A 20,933-nucleotide genomic window follows, 5' to 3' on the forward strand; every position below is an offset into this window, starting at 1 on the left:
CAATCAAATACCTCTCCACAGGCCCTGAAAAGTCAAGCCCACCGGCGAAAATTGGAATCACTTTAGCCCCTTTTGCCTCCAATTCCATAATCACAGCCATATAGTGACTCTCATCCCCAGTAACAATGTGACTCCTCTGCAAAATCAGACCAACAATTGGTGCATTTGGACCCTTAAGCTTCTCATTAGCATCCTTTTCTAGTATCATACCAATTCAAATACTCCTTCACATCCTCATACATACAAGGAGCCAAAGGATGCCAAACCCCACTATCCAAATATAAAACCGGGTCCGAATACTCAATCTTGATCCCCTTCAGGGCAGGCACATAAGACCCAGAAATCATTTTCAAGAAATTTTGCAGGTTATCAGGTGAGGCTCCTAGCCAAAACTGCAAAGTAAGTATATAAACCCTAGCATCCTGAGCCTTATCACTAGGCAAATATTTCAAAACCTTAGGCAAAGTCCTTTCAAACTAAGTTAACATACTCTCTGCAAACCTAGCAGACTGCTTCTTTCTCTTAAAGAGCTGGAAAAAGGGGCTCTTTGACTGTCCCAGCTGTGACATACTGAAAGACCCCAGCTTGTTGAGTCTCATTACCTCAGGCATTGAAGGAAACACCAACACTGCATCAAGTCTTTCCCTTTCTTTCTCCACAGCATCCTTAACCTTCAAAGCAAGCTCCTCTACAAAAATGAAAGACCCAATAAAGATATTGGCATCCTCAAGGTCTTTACAGAAGGCTTTATATGTTGATTCATCACGAAGCTCTTCAACCAAGTAACCAACAACTTGAAAGGAAGCGTTCCTCTGGTTTTGGTTGAGATCCTGAACTGCGGCTGTGAGTGATGATTGGTATTGTGCTTCTAAGACTACATAGACAATTTTGACTGTAGGGAGGTCCTGTTTGTTGTCTGGGACAATTCTACGAACTTCTGGGTTGGTTTGCGTGAATAGGCCATTGCCAATTGCAGTACATTTTACTTTTAAAATGGAGGACTTTGATGGGTTGGTTTGGTGGGGTTTCTTGGGGAGGAAAGAGTGAAGAAAGTAATGCTTTGTAGAGAGAGAAGAAAGGTGGTCAGTTTTGGAGGTTGGTAACGTAAATGGTGAAGATACATATAAAGATTTGTGTATCATTACCTCATTTCTCACATATGTCACTTTAAAATACCCTTCAAATTCCGGTTTTGGAGTATACTCTAAGTCCTCTATATCATCTCCAACACACTGAAAATAAACACAAAAATGTTGCAGATATTTATTAGCAATTGCGAATGAAGGATTGAGTCTATCAACACAGAACAAAATCATGGCTAGGGGATCAATGAATAACAAGCAATGGCAATAATGGGGCTTACATAGATGCAAAAGAAATGAATAATAATTCATTTTCATCAGCAATCACTGGAGGAAATCAAACTTTTATGAACATATACTGGCCACAATCTTAAAAATCATTGATTTGGTTAATTAATTACAAAGGTAACATAATATTGGAACTCGAGAATATAACATCTGTTGTAACCAAGAGTAAATCATAGATATTATAAGGAGATAATCTTCAATGCTTGTCAATGAACTGAATTAGTATTGCCAAAATAGTTAGGATATATTACTTATAAAAATAAAAATAAAATAAAAAGGAAAGCTCTGGCTGTCATTCACTAGAAACATCCATACTAGAGCCTGACAGAAAGGACTTCATATAACATCTCCTGGCCAAAAATCAGTACTAAAATGAAACAATAAGTTTGTAAGAGTTGAACTCGTATGCAGTCATCTTTTACAAATACATCCCCCCCCCCACCCCAACCCTGCTCCTCACCCCCAGGTTCTTTAACATGCATCTGTGAGAGCCATTAACTCTACCAATATGTCCCAAACTTCTTAATTAAAAAGCAGATAATTCTCATTTTATACATCTTAGGCTGATAAATCACAGTTATACTGGGAACGGGGAGAAGCATACAACAACCACCCCCCCCCCCCCCCCCCCCCCCCCCAAAAAAAGCTTCGGCATGCAAATAACTAGTTATAAAATTAAGCAACTATTATAGCTGAACATAAGACAGACCAGAGGAATCACAAAATCTTATTGCAAGACAGATAAAGAATTCACTGAAAGAGCACTAAGCTTAAGCCAATCATGTGTACCTCTCTGTTAATAATCAGGTACCCTTGTCCATCATCCATGTACGCAATCATCATTATTAAATCGTATTCAGCATCAGGAAATTTCAAAGAAAGCTTTGTAGTCTCAATATCAAATGCACAAACATGCACTTCAGCACGTTGCAAAAGATCTGTCCTCTTTTCCAGCATAAGACCAGTACTGGATACACTAACGTCATACCATTGCCCACATCGTACATCTGAGTCATGAATTTCTCAGTGTCTCTAAAGGAGATAGAAAAATAAAAATGAAATCTCAAAAGAAATAGAAAGAAACAAGAAATCACCATTATCAATGGCAAATCGAACATGATAAGGAACATCATACTCGCGGAGATCAACAATACAGTCTACAAAATCTTGAGGCCTTTGTTCTCTGCAGATCAAGTACCAAATATTTTGGGATAAGTAAAGAGATACCACATGTAAGAAGAGGTAAAAGGTCAGTGCTAGGGAGTAGAACTGCAGAAAGAAAACAATAACCTTTTCACTGAAAGGGCAATAATGGCTGGTTCAACGCAAATGGAACCTGAATGAAGAATACAGCCTTACCTTTTCCCTGCTATAATGGACTCATATGCTTCTGCAGCATCAAATTTTGCCTGGTTTCTTTGAACGACATGCAATAGGTCACTCTTCACATTCATTAATTGTTGAACCGTGTCAAAAGATAGCTTCAAATAAGGTTTGTGCAAGCCAAACATGTACTTGATTTCTGTCCAGAAGCATACAAAGATATCAGAATGCATATATAGGGATACAGAATTATAATACCAACTGAAGAATAAATAATGATAATGATGTGCAAGGATATGACAATTAAATAACCAATCATAACAAGCCCACTATAGTAAATTAAGTCTGCAGGTGAATGATATAGATTATAAAATTATCTGCAACAATTATTTTAGCATGGTACGACCTAACACTCCAAAAAAGATGATTAGCAAGAAAATGGGTTGAATAGACAAGTATACACCCTAACTGCAAATTTGATGATTTTTTTTGCAAAACATAATGGTTATTTAATCATGAAGCATACAAGGAAAGATAACAAAAAGGTGGAATGATATAGTTTAAATATTCTTTGTCAATCATAAATAAATCATGCAATCCTATGCATACTTCCAGAATTTCTACAATTTAATGATAGGCTAACAAGAAATGGCTAATGACCAATAAGCAGAGCATAAGCCCAACTTCTGCATGAAGTACAAATTCAAGCAATAAAGATTAATTACCTGAGCCGCAGAAGTTGCACCATGCCGTTTTGACAGCTTACTCCGATCAGGTGCAATAATTGGATTCTCAAAGTTACTCACCAGTTCATCTTTCGGAGGTTCATATGGAGGCACGTTTTCAAGTTCTGCTTTACAAGCAGCAAGAAAAAGTTAGCTTTAATGATTCTTTGTTACCGAGATTCTTCTTGCAACCTCACGTGTTCCACTTCTTTATATTTCTTTCTAATACCCCTTAGGAAAAAATATAAAGAAATGGAAGACCTGAGGAAGCAAGAAGAATCTCGGAAACATAGAATCATTAAAGCTAACTTTATCTTGCTGCTGCTGAAGCAGAACTTGAAAACATGCCTCCATATGAACCTCCAAAAGATGAACTTGTGAGTAACTTTGAGAACCCAATTATTGATTTATGCCTCAGGTCGTGGGTTATGACGTGAACCCACGACCTGAAGCTTGAAGCCCATTTTGACGAAAATACTTTTCAGTAAAAAAAGATTAGAAACCTATTAGAAATAAGTCATGCCATGGAAAACAACACACCCACGAACCATTTACAAATTTAATTGTATGAAGTAACCAACCTCAGTATTAATCCTTGCTTTGGATATGGCATCATCCTTGAGCAACTTCTTCAATACCTGCACAAAGTTCACTAACCATTAGCATCACAAGCTGAAAATCTCTATACACTGCCAATAACCAAAAAACCTCAAAACATAGTCACTTGCCTTACGAAATGGAGAAACTATAAATAAATATAAGAGCTGAGGAAACAAGAAGAATATTGTCAACAAAGAATCATTGATGCAACAAGTTTGTAGCTACTGCTGAAACAGAACATAAAGCAAGATAGTCGTATTGTTGTTAGTTTTTGGTGGTTTACTACAGCTAAGATTCATTGCAAAAATTTCTTATTTACAAGTAAAAAAAAAAAAAGAAAAATCATTCTGTGCATGGTTTTTTCAAAGGTAGCTCTATTTACCTTATAGTGTTCCTGCTCTCTGTATAATTAGTTTGAAAGGACTGATTGGACAAATTCAACTGTGGCTTTTACTTAAGTTCCTGAAATAGTTGCTAGCTTTCTCTTGATCTAAATAGTTCCTCAACTTAAACACTGGTTATAATTTACTCAGTTCTGTTTCCTGGCCGTAAGTCGTTGATTGGTTGAACTCCAGTTCAAAACTTGTTCAGGATTTATTCTCGTAAGGCTCTCCTATCCCACTTAAGCTTTATGGCAAAGCCTAGGACTGCAAGTGTTTTTTTTTTTTTGGCTCTTGTCTAACCTATTTCATTATATCTTTCACCCAAACCCTGGGTTTTGGCTTTCTTTTCTTGGATTCAATTTTCTTCTCCATTCTCTTCTAGTCCATTTATTACAGTAACCTAGCCTTATTTTTTGTTACATCGGGCTCTTCCCTATTTACCCCAACCTCATATTTCTCTTCTCTAACTCTTCCTCACCTAAGCAGTATATCTGTACATGTAAGTAATGGACATAAATAATGTAAGCTGCACCCACATGTAAGAGGCAAATATTATAAATATAGCTAGAAGCATGAGACAGATTGTATGTCTCCGCCTTGAATTATAAACCCAAAGGGTGACCCTCGAAGCTTTTTCTTGGACTCCTCAAGACACAACTTTTACATTTCTTGTATAAATATAGCTGAAAATAGAGCAGAAAAATTCTTTGTATCATCAAGGGACAATATTTCATTAATGTACAATGAAATAAGTCAAGATTCAAAAATATAAAAAAAATCATTAATAAAAGAAATAATTTAGATTCATATGTTGCAAAGAAAGATTAATAAGTGCAGAAAACTAACAAACAAGCAACATATAACCCAAAATTACAACGTACATCCTTTTTGTCAACTCGATGCTGTTCCGGAGGGTGGCAAAAGAAATCAGCATCAGCACGCATAGGCCAACCCAGCCGAAAACAATCAACTGACCTACAATTCACTCCAAAATAACTTTTAATATACTACATTCTGTACATACGAAACTCATATAAACAAAGAAACACATAGTACCAGAAATATTCATTTAAATCATCATAATTTCTCCACTGAGAATGCTTTGCTTTTCCTTCTTTGCTTCTTTTAGCTTCCTGTAAATCACAAAACAAATGGTAAGACAAAGCAGTCATATATCAATATAATAACATGCATTTTTATAGACCCAAAAGAATGTGCAGAAGCAACACCTTTGCTATCGTCTCATATATGGGAGTTACCACCTTCTTTAGAAAAGACTCATCGTCACCACCATAGGCTGGCTTTACAGGCTCACCAGTCATTGGACTGATACTTCCAGCCAGCATCCCATACCACTCAAACGCCATCTATAAAGATTGGAGTACAACAACTGAATAATTATACTTAAAATCAATAAAAGAATTAATTATACTCAATGATCAATGATAGTAACCATTTCAATGTTAGCATAAATAAATTTGAAACATGTGTTTAAGAACCTGAAAATTCAGAGCAAGTCTATTAAAAATTGTTCTGAGTATCTATAATTTATCTTTTTTGGTCTGAGACCCAAACTTCCGCAACTTAACTGCAGAAATTTTTATCAAGTGTAAAGCACAATGTATCAAACGTGGTAATGGCCAGAATGTACTACAAAAAACTTTATGGAAATTATAATCAACGTTTTAGAAAATTTACAACAGTAGAATTAGTACAATGATATCAGTGCATAATTTAAGCCTTCCAAACTCTAATGACTAGACACTTGACAATATCACATAACTTGAAAAAGCTGTTATATGTATGGCTTATTTATGGAATTATTATTTTAAAAGAAAAGCCTTTATCTATGCTTCCTAAACAAGGGGGGAAAGAGAAAAAATTGGAGATGATCAGTACATACTCATCAAAATGTTTAGACTGAATGAGGTAGATATTGCTTACTGATTAATACATTTATTATTAAGTCTGTAGATTGCAAATTTAAACTACCTATGAAGTCTATGAGAATATCAAAAACCAAGCACATGAAAGCCTATGATGGCACCTCTATCACATTGTATAAAGTAATTTAAAAACACCACCAAGTAAGTGAGTTGACTTGCATATTCTTGCAGCCCATTCAACCCCTCATATATCTTCCAAAGTTCCAAACCTCTCCTACCAATAGATCATAAAGCTGCAAATAGCAACAAAACATGCAGTCCTCGACACCATAAGCTAGGCATTTCCAACTACTCAATATGGCACATCAAAAGGCAAATGAAAAAACAAATTATGCATTTTCTTTCAGTTATAATCTGTCATTAATATCTGATAAAGAATTATTAAAAGTAAATTTTTTATTGTATTTTGGCTCCTTCAACTATCATGCCAACATCCTCACGATAGTGTTAATTCTCATAAGTATCTAAATCTCTCATACATCTCCTTACGATTTAGTGCCCTAAAGAAATGGGAAAGAAAAATTATTCTTTTTTCTCTTGTTGCAATTTCATGTACAATTTGAATTGTACATACATGATGATAAATATAGCAAAGGCATTCTGGCATGAATCTCAAGTTTACAGCAGGAGGAAGCAGCCAGCCAGCATCCTATGCTTTGTAGTCCCAACTGTACCTTTCACCTAGTTGAAATAATGTACATTAAAACCATTTTGGCCACAAAAATAATTTCATGAACTTTTCAACACCAGCTTGAAATGTCCAGTTAAAGGAATAAGGTATCATTTGAGTTACCTTTTTTGAACCTTACGCTTTCTCGTATAATAAGGAGGAGGTCTTGCATGTCCTTCGTCAGATGCCTCGGGCCCAGCGTTGTGTCCATGTTTGTGCCCCCCTGTCCCACAAGGAGGTGCCTTAGATATGCGTTTTGGCCGACCTTCTGCCGCTACAGCTAACCCAACAGGCTGCTCAGGCTGAACATGGGGTGGGTCAATGGCTGAAGAAGGGCCAGTGGACGTACTGTGCGAAGGTGGGAGGGGTTGCAAGTCAGGAGGGGTTTGATCAAGACCCAGGTCAAATGATGGAATAGGTGATAGCTCAGGAAATGACCGTGGGGTGGGTGGACAAATGTCAGACCCAGGACAGGCATGTGGGGTGGGTGGAGGGATGGTGGGACTAGGGGACTCATGTGGGGTGGGTGGAGGGATGGTGGGACTAGGGGACTCATGTGGAGTGGCTAAAGGGATGGTGGGGGTAGGGGATGGATGTGAGGTGGGTGAAGGGATGGTGGGGCTAACGGATGGATGTGGAGTGGGTGAAGGGATGGTGGGGCTAAGGGATGGATGTGCGGTGGATGGAGAGGGATTGAGGGTAGGGACAACCTGAGGGGTAGCAACAGGCGGACGAGAGCAACGTCCGGCAGGAGCTGTGCTCGTGCTTGGGCTCTCAGTAGTGCTTGGCCTCTGAGTAGGCGCTGCCGCAGGAGTAGCTGCCTCCTCGTTCGGGGCCTCAGGTTCCCGAGGTCGTACATGGCCAATCTCATGCACTGCCTCCAGCACATTAATAATGTCATTGTGGGCCTCCGTGCCCACTGGAAGACGGCGCATCATACGGACATATCCTTCAATCTGCACATGGAAAAACCAAGTATATTAATAATGCAATATCAAAATGAAGAAAGCCAATCAATAGTATAATAAAGGTTGGTTCCAAATTGATACGGCAACTAATAATTGGAAATTATAGGGACACCAACTGTTACATTGGACTAAATTGAAATTAGCTTTTGTATTAAAGATGTAGTTAGCGGATATCGGGTTCTCAAAAATGCAAATTAAAAATTCAAATGAGGAAAAAAATTAAAAATAATAAAAATGGAAAGAAGAATGTATACCATAACTCTAAAGGCTGAAATACGAGATATGACCTTAGAGCATCCCAAATTAGATTTGTATATGAACAAAGTTCTCTATAAGGTAAATCAACAAGATTGTCTATAAGCAATCTTAAGCAGACAACAATTTCAAAGGGAGGTTTGATGCTAAGCAAACATTGGACCACATAAGAAAAGTTCTCTAAACAGTGGTAAACTAAGTAACAAGTACGGTAAAATGTAGAACACGTGGAGAAGTTACCATTAGAATGAATCTAGCACCGGGGATATCGATAAACCTTCGAGTTATCCTTGTGAACCAATCGAAGTACTCGTGCTGTAGAGGCATATCACCAAGCATTGCTTCACAACGCTGTTGAAGGCGATGACCCCACTCCGTGAGATGCATAGCATGTCTCCGCATCCAATCAACACCCATCTTCCCCCTCAAATCAATGGCATGAAGCACCGGGTCCGTGTTAACATGGCGGGGAATTTCTTGGATCATCCCAAATTGCCGAACGACACGATCCGGTGTATGTTTCTCTACTAGATGGAAACATACAAGCGGCACCATTGCCGTCCACACTGCCCTCCCTGCAACGCACCACGGTGGAAGGTTCTCGTATTCATCTTCATACGGCTGCCACACCACCTACAACAGCCCAAAAACAAATATGCAACACATTAGGCAACTATCTTTCTATTTCAAAGTTCAGCAAATATATATCTTCTTCTTGAACATGTTGAACAAAGCATTTTCATACTTGGTTTGGCAACATTAAAGCTATTTGCTCCCGATACCTGTCCCTAAAGACCTGGGCGGGCCTATTTTTCTTGTTTAGGACCCACACCCACCTACAATCAAGAACAGGGGATCAATATCTACAACTTCCCAAGTAAGATAATATTATGATTAAAACTATAATGTAATCAGATATAACTACTAATAGAATCTTATAGAAATTTACTCAATTAATAATATCACTAGAAAAAAAAAAGTCCTTAAGCCAAACAAAGCACATACAAGCCACATGACAATGACAAAAAATTAGAGTATATTAACGTAATCATATATATTGAAACTCTGTTTAACATTTTTAAATGTTGACATAAATGATTCGTACAACCCTTTTAAATAAAAATAAAAATTTATATTTTAAGTTACATGATTGTAAGCTTAGGTAATGATCACATATTGTAAATGAAGTTACTAAGGTACAGACTTACTTTAGGGACAGTGGACCACGCACTGGAGGACCATAAGCACCCACTGGTGGGCCACGCTCAACTGCCGGGCACAAATAGGGGAATCTGGCCCACGCCCAATACTGGACCAACAATAAACACCCACCAATCTGACTGGCTTTCTTATCACTTGCCCTGCATAACTGTCGGTACAGCCATGCAAGGCAAGCACTTCCCCAACTATACCTTCGTGGGTTGCGAAGGTCTTCCAACTGCTGCACCCACATTAGATGCACCCTATCACCGGATTTGTCCATGAAGATTGTGTCCCCCAATAGTGCTAGGATGTAGCATCGTGCGTACCTATGCACTTCATCGTCTTCAGCATTAGGCGGCAGTGGATGGGCAACTTGCTCCAAAAGCCGTTTGATGAGAATCCTCTGGCCACTACATTCCAGATGGTCTTCATTGGCAGGTCGAAAGCCAAGGTACTCATCGCACACAGTCTCCCATATTTTTTGTGTGCTCCCTGTTATAGCGTCACCATCAACAGGAAGTCCAAGAAGAACCTCCACATCCTGCAATGTGATGGTGACCTCACCATGCGGCATGTGGAATGTGTGAGTCTCGGGCCGCCATCGCTCCACTAAGGCCGTTATCAGGCCATGATCAATCTCTCTACCCGGAGTCCTGAGAAGTCCCTCCAAACCAAGTGCCTTAATGATGTCAATCACTCGATCATCCACCATTGGCTCTCGATTCGAGAACTCTTCACTACGGGCACGACATTTAAGGGACCCTGGATCCTACACATAAGAAAACCATGGATTAACATATGACAGCAAGTTGAGTGCAATAGAAGTTGTTTATTATTTTTAACTTTGAAAATTGAAATGATACTTTAGAGTAATACCTTTTTTCTATATATATATATAAAAAAAAGAATAATACCTCAAACCTTAAAAAAAAAATTCCGAATATATAAAACTATATAATTTTTATATATTTATTTTTGTGTCTAATGATTGCTAATTTGCTATTTAAAAAATTTTATAATAATATTGCTATGAAGTGACTTACAAATATATCCAACCCAACAAAAGTAACTGTAGAAGCATCCAAATATATATTAAAACAAAATGAACGGTAGAAGCATCCAACTATATATTAAAACAAAATCAAGGGCCAAATATTGACGTGCTTTTTTGCAATTCATTAAAGTCAACACATGAAAACTTTTTCTCCAAAAAAAAAAAAACCAGACTTTGTGTGCATGCTCTTCATTTTAAAATATTTGATTAGTGTTTTTAATGAAAAATATTTTATTAGTTGATTTAATAGGTTTAATCTTTTATCAATTATCATGGATTTTAATATTAAGGTTGTGTTTGACATTGATTGAAAAAAGCAATTTTTTTATTCTATTCAACTTATTTTTTACTACTATTTCGGAGTCCCATTGCATATTGGAGTCCCATTGCATATTTTTGTATTATTTATGGGTCTCATTGTATTATTTCAGCTAATTTTTAGTTTTATCTATAGTACTTTCAGTAAAAAAAATTTCAGTTTTAGTTAAATAAGTTGTTCTCAAACAAACTCTAAGTGTTTGTTTGGGAACAACTTATTACGAACAAAAATTAAAAACTTTAAGATCACTTACATTAGGAGAGAATAATTTAAAGAGTGAAAAAAGTTTTTATTTTTATTGGTAGTAGAGATTGAAAGAAGTTATCTCCCAAGTCTGGTCAATAAATTAATATATATATATATATATATATTCATTTTATCATATTTATAAACTACCATTTTTATACCTGAAATTTTATTTTATTTTATAATTTAATAGTTGAGATGAGGGATTTGAATTCTGGATATCTAGAATTAAAAGACCAAAAAATACCAACTAGTTGAGTTACAACTCTAAACTTATGCATATTGGTTTGAATTATGTAACAAAAATAAAGTAACCCAATAAAAGCAATCATCCAAGCATGAAACATTCCACCCAACCTCAAAACGAAGATAAAGTTAAAGAATTTTCACCATATTCTTTTTTGCTTTTAATTGATATACTACGAACAAAAAAAAAAAGAAAAGAAAAGCAAAATAGAATTACATAAAAAGGTCTAAAATTAATACAATATGTTATATTAAGTCCCATAATTTTATTTTATCAATTAAAGTTTCAAAAATATAAAATCATTTCAATTTGAAGTATATGTCTATCTCCATTATTAAATTTATAATCTGGATAATAATAGAGCAAGAAAAGGCAAAAGTTTATTAATTAAAGCTGCATTTCTCTTATGATTTGTTTATAAATTAATTTGGCAGCAACTAAATAGAAATAATATAGAGAGAAAACTCAAAATAAAGAAAGTTTCACTTAGATTAAGAGAGTGAGTATTAGAAAATTGAAAAACTCCGTGGGTTTTAAAAATTGAAATTAGAAGAGATGGTAAAATATATAATTTATTAACAGTTTTAATTTTTTTTTTCCTGTTTCATTATTGGCCAAAAGAATGTAATTATGAAAATGAATAGTGGAAAGGACAGTTTATGATAAGTTTAAAACCTTAATGGACAAAATGAAAAATTACTACAATAAATTAAGAGGTCGATTAAAGACATAATGACCACGTTTACAAACCAGCAGGACTATGATGTGGGCAAAATAGTAATTTCGCCACCACAAATGAAATTTATTTATGTATTTTTTGATAACACAAATGAAATTTATTATTCGTACACGAGCGCAAACTTACTTTAATATATTAAAAAAAAATATTTATATTTTTTCAATTTTGGTTTTACGGGTTTCACATTCAAAGATCCAAGAAATTTCCAAACTGTAAAAGGAAAAGGAAAAATAGAAAATACAAGAGAATTGGAATATAGTTCTCACATTTCTCACATTGATTCTTCACTGTGATTCTCTGTGCTTTTTTTTTTTTTACACTACTCATATAATTTTCAACAACTGCATTTTTTTTGGGTATGTTTTATTCCTTTCAATTTTCACAGCGTTTGGTCACCAATATACTCTTAAATTCACAACCTTTATGTGAGTTCATTTTTTGTTTTTTGGGTTTTCTTTTATCTGAGTGATTTGAGGGTCTGATTTATGTGAAAGATTGAAGATTTTTTCTGGGTTTGATTGGAAAAGAAGTCTGGAAAGTGGGGTTCATACAACTTCTGAGCTACCGATGCCAGATAACCGGCAGGTTCAGAAGAATGCTATGCCTAATCAATCCGCAAACAACATTGAAGGTAGGACTGAGTTTTCGTGCACCCTTTGAGGTGTACGGAGATCTGATTATAGTTTTGTTTTAAGGAATATGTTTAATGGTTTTTGGTGTTTGGTTTTGATCATGGTGGTTTTGTTTTAACTATTGTCAACTTTACTTTTTTGTATTTATGGTTTTAAGTTTGAGATGGTTGTGTGTTTTGTATTAAGTGGGGGGGTTGTTGTTTTGATGAAGTTTGATCCATGGTACAATGCATATTGAGGTTTGGAAGATTCTGGTTTTTGTTTTTGGTTATAATGAATTAAGTGGTATTTTGCCTTGTTTAACGGGTTGTGGGTTTTGAGTTTGATGAACATATGTGGTTGAAATGAATGTTGACGCTACTTATCTTGTTTTTGTTGTGATCAATGGCTAAATATATGTATTTTAAGTTTGAAGTCTATATAGAGATTGTTTGGAATTAGTTCGCTGGCCTTATCCTTCTATGACTGATGATGACATGTCGGTTTGTGGTTTTGAGGAAGTTTAATAACACCCAATTAATTTATAACACCCACCATGGATTAACATAACCATGGAATAACATACAACTTATAAACATACAACTTATTATTAATTTCTAAAAGCTAGTTAATGACTTGATGCTAACTAAGAAAATTACACTTAAAAAATATTTAGGTCATAAAATCTCTTATTGGCATCAATGTACAACATTCGTTTTTTCTAAATAAACATGTAATATTCATAGAAAGAAAAGACTTAGAAACAAATCACAGGGGGAGGGAATTAATCCCTTCTCTATCTTGTGATTTAAAACGAAAATTTAGTGAGGAAGAGATAGTGTTAAAATGTAGACACAAACCCGATTATGTATGTGCAATTTTGGAAATTGACCATATTATAGATGCATGCAGAAGTACCTTAGAGAGTAAAGAAAGGATTTGAAGTGTTGCACTTGTACTTCTGCACAGTTTTAATATATATACATGTTTGTAAGTAAGAATCGTTGGAAGCCCATGTGTTTGTACTACACGTAAGGCAAGTGCACTAAGGTAAGCCTTAACTCCTAACCCACCAACCCCATCACTCTTAAACCCCCATTTTTTGCTGCATTTGATGTTTATCTATCTCTCTAGCTTCAGCTTTTGGTTCTTCTATCGTGTACATGTGTTTTTTTTGTGATTGAATAGCCTTTATGTACTATTGTTGTGAAACAATAATATTTTTTTCTTTGTTCTCTATTTTGTCTTTTGGGTTATCAAACTTGGCTTATAATTGGCCATGTCATATTCAATACATATGTCAAGAACTATTGAAGTATGTGACTGTATAAAAACAGGTACATAGATAATAAAAAGGATGGAAAGAAAAAAGGGAAAAAAGGAAAATTTTTGGATATGGTGATTGGTGAAGTCATTAGTTGAAGACCCTCTAGAATTTCAGTTATTTGTAAACGCATGTTGAAACCAATAATAAAATCTTAAGTAAAGGCAAAACAAAAGGTGCAACTATGACTATGGTTCTAGTTTCAAATTATGAAAGTGTTGTTGTCTTCTAAGAATTAGGGACACTTCATTTGGGATGCCGTGTACGTTTGGGACACTTCTGCACCCGTGTCCCTGTCGTATCATTTTTTTTTTAAATTGTGGGTCACGAGAGATATACTTATCTTTTATTTTTTTTAGTTTTAATCTTCAACACTTATATACTCTTATATTCTCATTATATTCTGCATGATATTGGTGATGGGTCGAGCGGTTGAAGTTTTGGCAAGACTGTTGTTGTGGGGAGACACCTCTTGCTGTCAACTTTCTTCAATTGTTTAGATTTTTCCTAGATAAGGAGGCAAGTGTGGCTGAATGAAGTTCAGTAATGGGGTCTTTTTTGGGATGTTAGTTTCTTTTGTGGGGGGGGTGGGGGTTTCATGTTCAGGAATTGCAGGCTGTGTTGAGCTTCATGTATACCATATATGGCTCTCCAGTAAGGGGGTTTGGGGAGGATAAAATGAGCTGGAAACCAATATCATACAAAGATAGCTTTCCATACAAAGAAAGTTACCCTTTTTGGGGCCTTCATCTTCCAAACACTCTTCCAAGGGAAAGGAGAACCTGCCCTAGAGCTCAAAGCCGTATAGAAAGTTTTGGCTTAAAAACCATGACCTGTGTAAGGGACCCTACATAATTTGTTTTCACCAGTCTACCTAGTTTTGGCAGAATAAATAGTATGAAAGAAAGAAATAATGTTTGGTTTAACTACGGGTCTAGAACAGAAAGTTCTTTTCCTCCTTGAGACATATATCAATGCAGCTTTTGTGGTGTTCCTTGATGCAAATAAGACTAAGTGATGCAGCCACCCTCTATCCTTAGGACTGACAACTAACCAGCCAACCTTTCTGGCCTCTTAGGACTGCCAGCAGCCCCTTATTTTGACTTCTCATATCTGCCATGTACCCCTCCTCTACCATTAGGACTGACAACCAGCCAGCAGCCCCTTATTTTGACTTCTCATATCTGCTATGTATGCTCATTAATTACAGCTTTGACTTATGTAACTATTAGCTACTTTATTTCCTAATAGTTAAAGACTATAAATAGGCTAGCTATGTAAGAGTAAAATCAGTTTTTGATGTGAATATAATTCCGTTTCAGACCTGGACAGAAACTTGTTTCTCCAGTTTCTCTATAATTCCAGCTTTAATTCTTAATTTTAATGCAATTCTAGTTCAAGTTCTCAATCAATTGATCTTGATTTCCATCATTTGGTATCAGAGCACAGATCTGGTCCTCTTTTTCCCTACCACTTTGATCATTTGAGCCCTAGATTTCCTTGTGTTTCTTTTTTCTCCCTTCATTCAACATCCTAGAATTTAGATCTAGGTTCCTTGTGACAATCAAATCTGTGGCTGTTGCAAATATCACAGATTTGATCACTTGTGTTGTTACTTCTATTTACAATTTTTTTTCAAAGATTGTGAAGCTTCTAATGGCTCAAGGAAGGAGGGGAAGGAGAGGCGGAATAAGGGGGAATCAAATGAATGTTGGGGAAGGAGTTGAAGCCAACCCTCCAGTGGGGAGGAATGTTGGACGGAATCAAAACATCGAGAGAGAAGACATGATTGCTGAATTAAGGAGACAAGTTGCGGTACTTACGGAGGTGGTGCAGCGTATGCAGCCTCCTCATGAGACTACCGATGAGTCCGATGACTCTCATTCTCATTTTGAGAACCCTTTTGGAGCTCCTCCAAGGGGTAGGCCTTATGTGGAAAGAAATGAGCCAAGGCTTGACTACAACTTCAAGGTTGAAATTCTAGAATTTCAAGGGAGTCTCAAACCGGAAGACTATGTAGATTGGCTGAACACCGTTGAAAGGGTGTTTGATTATTATGAAGTTATAGATGAAAAGAAAGTGAAGCTAGTCGCTATTCGCCTTAAAGGGAGAGCTTCCGCTTGGTGGGAACAATTGCAAATTTCTCGCCAAAGAAGTGGTAAAGTCAAGATCAAGAGTTGGGAGAAGATGAAGAAAAAGCTCCGTGAGCAATTTCTTCCTTTCAACTACACCCAATCACTCTACAAAGACCTACACAACCTTAAGCAAGAGGGAAGTGTAGAGGAGTATACGGAGGCGTTTCACCAACTTGTAGTAAGGGTAGATTTGAATGAAAGTGAAGAACAAATGGTTGCAAGGTACTTGAGTGGATTGAAGCCATCCATCCAAGATGTCCTTAGTCTTCAATCATTGTGGAACGTGTCGGAAGCCTACAACCGGGCTTTACTGGTAGAGAAGCAACAAACTAGGCCAGCTTTAAGGTCTGGACAGTGGGGTTCCAGGTCTGGGCAGGGGATTTCTAGCCAATATAAGGTTGGGAATTCAAGTACAAATGGGAGAGGAGAAACTTCTGGGGTTGAACAGCAACCAGCAGGTTCTAAATCTGCTATTATAGCCCCAAAACAGTCCCAAACAGCCACTGTTGGCGGGGGTAGACAGCAACAGGTGGGTACTTTCAAATGTTTCAAGTGTGGAGAGCCGGGGCATCGATCTTCGGATTGTAGGAAGAAGGCTCTTATGTTGGAGGAAGTAAAAGAGCTTGAACATGAAGGTGGAGAACCCATCTTTGATCAACCTTCAAATGAGGTTGGTGGTGATTTTGAAGAAGAAGAGGGCTTGACACTTGTGATGAGAAAGACTCTTCTTGCTCCTAAATTCAATTCTGAAGAAGATTGGTTGAGAACCAATATTTTTTATACAACTTGCAATATTGGAGGAAGAGTTTGTAATATGATCATCGATGGGGGAAGTTGTGAAAATGTGGTCTCTCAGGAGGTGGTTGATAAGTTGAGGCTTGCCACTCAAGATAGGAACTGAATTGAGTTTTAGCACTTCTTTCCACCCTCAAACGGATGGTCAAACTGAAGTTGTCAACCGAAGTCTTGGAAATCTCTTGAGATGCTTGATTGGAGAAAATCCTAGAAATTGGGAAAGTATCCTTCCCTTGGCTGAATTTGCTTACAACTCTTCTCTTAATCGGACTATTAACACATCTCCTTTTGAAGTTGTGTATGGGAATAAACCTTTGAGTGTCTTAGATTTGGCACCCTTGCCACTTTCTAAGAAGGAGAATGTAAGAGCAACAGAAATGACAGATTTTATGCAATCTGTCCATGCACAAGTCAAGGAGAGAATTGAACATTCCAATGCAAACTACAAGACTGCTGCTGATATTCACCGAAGGAGACTAATTTTCAAGGAAGGGGATCTTGTATGGGTGATTTTGACTAAAGAAAGGTGTCCTCATGGCTCCTATTCCAAGTTGGGAGCAAGGAAAGTAGGTCCATGCAAAGTATTGACTAAAATCAATGACAATGCCTACACAATCCAACTACCCCCTCACTTAAACATCTCTAATGCCTTCAATGTGAAGCATTTGAAGCCTTATTTTCCAACTGAAACTTGAGGGCAAGTTTCCTTTATGGAGGGGAGTATGATGCAGCCACCCTCTATCCTTAGGACTGACAACTAACCAGCCAACCTTTCTGGCCTCTTAGGACTGCCAGCAGCTCCTTATTTTGACTTCTCATATCTGCCATGTACCCCTCCTCTACCATTAGGACTGACAACCGGCCAGCCAAACTTTCTGACCTCTTAGGACTGCCAGCAGCCCCTTATTTTGACTTCTCATATCTGCTATGTATGCTCATTAATTACAGCTTTGACTTATGTAACTATTAGCTACTTTATTTCCTAATAGTTAAAGATTATAAATAGGCTAGCTATGTAAGAGTAAAATCAGTTTTTGATGTGAATATAATTCAGTTTCAGACCTGGACAGAAACTTGTTTCTCCAGTTTCTCTATAATTCCAGCTTTAATTCTTAATTTTAATGCAATTCTAGTTCAAGTTCTCAATCAATTGATCTTGATTTCCATCACTAAGAGCTGCGTGGAAATTTTGAGCATCTCCCATGGTCTGACATAGTTACTATTTCTTCTTCTTAGCTTTCATCTGCAGGGGTTATTCGCTTGCCAAGGTTTGACATGGCAATGGTTAAATCTGAGGCTAACAGTAAGCCTGTCCTAGCTGCTGAAGATATCAATATTGTCACTGTGTAGGTTCTTTTGAACACATTGTGTAGGTTCTTACTGTTTAATTTCTCCTGCTAATATATTCAAATTGTTCCCTAAAGTCAAATATTTAATAATTGTCACTATTCACAGCTATGGTAGAATATACTGCTTGCAACTTGATAGAGTTGCGATGCTCCTCCACTCATATAGGTTTTACTGTGATGCTGTCATACAACAGGTAAGTTCTTGCCCAATTATTTTCCAGTCCTTTGATTCACTCAAGTTGGATTTTCAATCCATTAGTGGCAGACTAGCTGGATTCGTTTAAATAATTATCATGCCTTTAAAGCACATTTGAAAACCAATTTAGGATGTTGGTTATAGAGTATACAGACAGGCTTTATTACAATTTCTAAATGATAGAGTTGAACATGCATGAGTTTATTTTGTGATATGTTCATCATTTTGGTAAATTTATTTGACATTGTTCAACTAATGTATGGTTTTATTTTTTTTAATGAATCATAGCCTTCAAATGCTACTAGTCACCTCATCAGAAAAAGTTCAACTTATGTATCTATTACATGCCGCATTTTTTGTCTAAATATTCAAAACTCATTGCAAAGAAGAGTAGAATACCCAAAATTTTGTTGCTAGACTTTGTATGGTTTGATGCTATATAAACCTAGGCAAGAAGTGCCTGGTAGAGTATCTATATCATGATAAACTATCACTACCACCAAAAGCTTGAACTAATAAGAAATGTTGAATTTAATTAATCTCTTTGGGGGAAGATTTTTTACTTGTGATAATCTCATCGAGCGAGGTTTCTATTTAGCTAGTTGGTGTTACATGTGCCAGTGTAGTGGGGAGACGGTAGATCTTTTGTTGATCCCTAGTGATATTGCATATGCTTTATGGATCTAGTATTTAGAGCATTTGGGATTTAATGGGTGTTACCAAGAAGGGTAGTTGATCTCTTGTTCACTTGGAGGAATTAGTTCAGGGAGCACTTATCAAATATTTGTAACTTTTCCCGTTATGTTTGATGTGGCTATGGTGGAAGGACTAAGATAGTCGTATTTTTTAAGATTCAGAATAATTAAAGGTCTAGTTGGAATCATTGCTAATTTGAACTCATGTTTGATTGGTCTAGAGCGTCGGGTCTTACATGTAGTAACTCCCTTCTAGAAATTAATAAACTGAGAAACTATTACTTACAATTCACTAGCCATCAATAAAACAATATATCATGTTTCCAGCCTATGATTCTTGTTGTGAAACAAAACTTGGTCAGCTTACAATAATCATGGACATTAATTCAAACTTTCCCCCGACTACTAAATATGTCACTGGAACCCGCATGTTTAGCTTCAGAATTTGAATCATCTTTACTTTCTGGAGGATGATTCTGACAGAGTTCTGTAAATGTATAATTGGTAGGTGTAAAAAACAATCCACACCAACTTTTTGTTGAATTTTCAAGGACACAGAAGAAAGGATGAAAATGAGACTATGATGCTGTTGACTGTGAACATTCCATGAAGATGCTGATGATGGAGGAAATGATTACATTTTTGTCATGGCATTACCAGTTGAATTGCAAAAGTACTAAATTAGCAAAATTCCCAATATGTATTAGTTCAATCTATGCTGCTTTAGCATAAAAAGTAGTTTGGAAGATGATTTTTATGTATCTTTTTTCTATTTATTTATTATTAATTTCTAAAAGCTAGTTAATGACTTGATGCTAACTAAGAAAATTACACTTTAAAAATATTTAGGTCATAAAATCTCTTATTGGCATCAATGTTAAACATTCGTTTTTTCTAAATAAACATGTAATATTCATAGAAAGAAAGGACTTAGAAACAAACTAAAGTCCAGGTTCAAAAAACAAAATTCACCACACACAAAAAAAAGTGAAATCTTTAGTGGTGTGTTTTACCTGCCCATTCCAAATGGCTTCTGATCGATGGTTGGGCTGCAACGTCAACACTGACGTGTCAATGGGGCCAGGCTGCGCATGGTTAATCTCTCCAGCATTTGCAGCAGCCATACTGCACAAAAATGATAAGCAATTAGCACATACTAGACATTATTGAAAACAAAAACAAAAACAACCTAAAAAATATTGTCAATAATAATACATAATGAAACAAGGTATGCATTTGATGTTACATCTAACTTTTTCTTTTATATAGGTTATTTGAACAAACCTCTAACAAAACCACAAAATACAAAATATAAACCAGCATATAATGTATCCGTGAACTTATCATAACACATTGCAGAAAATCTACTAAATATACATAACCATTGGATACATTTTACAGGAGACAAGATTTAACACATATCTCAGATGAATCTGAAGCATGTGTGTTATCTGCAATCAAATACCCAAATTCATCCCCTTCAAAGCTACACCACATGTCATGCCATTTTTTTGTCCTCCTTCATCACAATAATATACTCAAACAAAAAGAAATAAAAAAATACTGATGTTATCTAAAATGGGTCTTCGAAATTTGTCTTAAGAACATAAAATTCGAATCTAAAAAAGTAAGTGAGAAATGGCATACTTGAAAAATGGGAACGAATTGAAGCAACAATCTGGGAATGAAGAAGAATGCTTCTTATACGGAAAAAAAAAAAAAAAAAATACAAACAAACAAACAAAACGAACTGATTACATTGCAAAATGCATAAAGGGAC

At 36.3% G+C, this 20,933-nt stretch overlaps 1 protein-coding gene across 1 annotated transcript; it reads right to left on the minus strand.

The window, feature by feature from the left end:
• Window positions 1-255: 255 nt before the first annotated feature.
• Window positions 256-20,650, minus strand: LOC126719611 (uncharacterized). Its single transcript, XM_050422146.1, has 17 exons — window positions 20,553-20,650; window positions 20,167-20,278; window positions 9,449-10,212; window positions 8,986-9,076; window positions 8,481-8,873; window positions 7,152-7,973; window positions 6,922-6,996; window positions 5,631-5,768; window positions 5,458-5,534; window positions 5,283-5,376; window positions 3,996-4,056; window positions 3,419-3,543; window positions 3,303-3,345; window positions 2,730-2,892; window positions 2,465-2,553; window positions 2,160-2,377; window positions 256-1,232 (listed from the first exon to the last, which is right to left on the minus strand). Exons 1-17 carry the CDS (start codon window positions 20,648-20,650, stop codon window positions 477-479), a joined length of 4,119 nt encoding a protein of 1,372 aa, XP_050278103.1. The 3' UTR covers window positions 256-476.
• Between the last annotated feature and the right edge of the window lie 283 nt (window positions 20,651-20,933).

This window comes from Quercus robur, chromosome 3 (genome assembly GCF_932294415.1).
Source record: "Quercus robur chromosome 3, dhQueRobu3.1, whole genome shotgun sequence".
In the NCBI taxonomy this organism is placed as follows: domain Eukaryota; kingdom Viridiplantae; phylum Streptophyta; class Magnoliopsida; order Fagales; family Fagaceae; genus Quercus; species Quercus robur.

Coding starts and splice junctions, on each gene's coding strand:
- LOC126719611 (XM_050422146.1), bottom strand. CDS start 20,650: ATGTGGTGTAGCTTTGAAGGGGATGAATTTGGGTATTTGATTGCAGAT. Junction 9,077..9,448: donor CGTGGTCCACTGTCCCTAAA/GTAAGTCTGTAC, acceptor TCTTGATTGTAG/GTGGGTGTGGGTCCTAAACA. Junction 3,544..3,995: donor AAGGATTAATACTGAGGTTG/GTTACTTCATAC, acceptor CTTGTAAAGCAG/AACTTGAAAACGTGCCTCCA.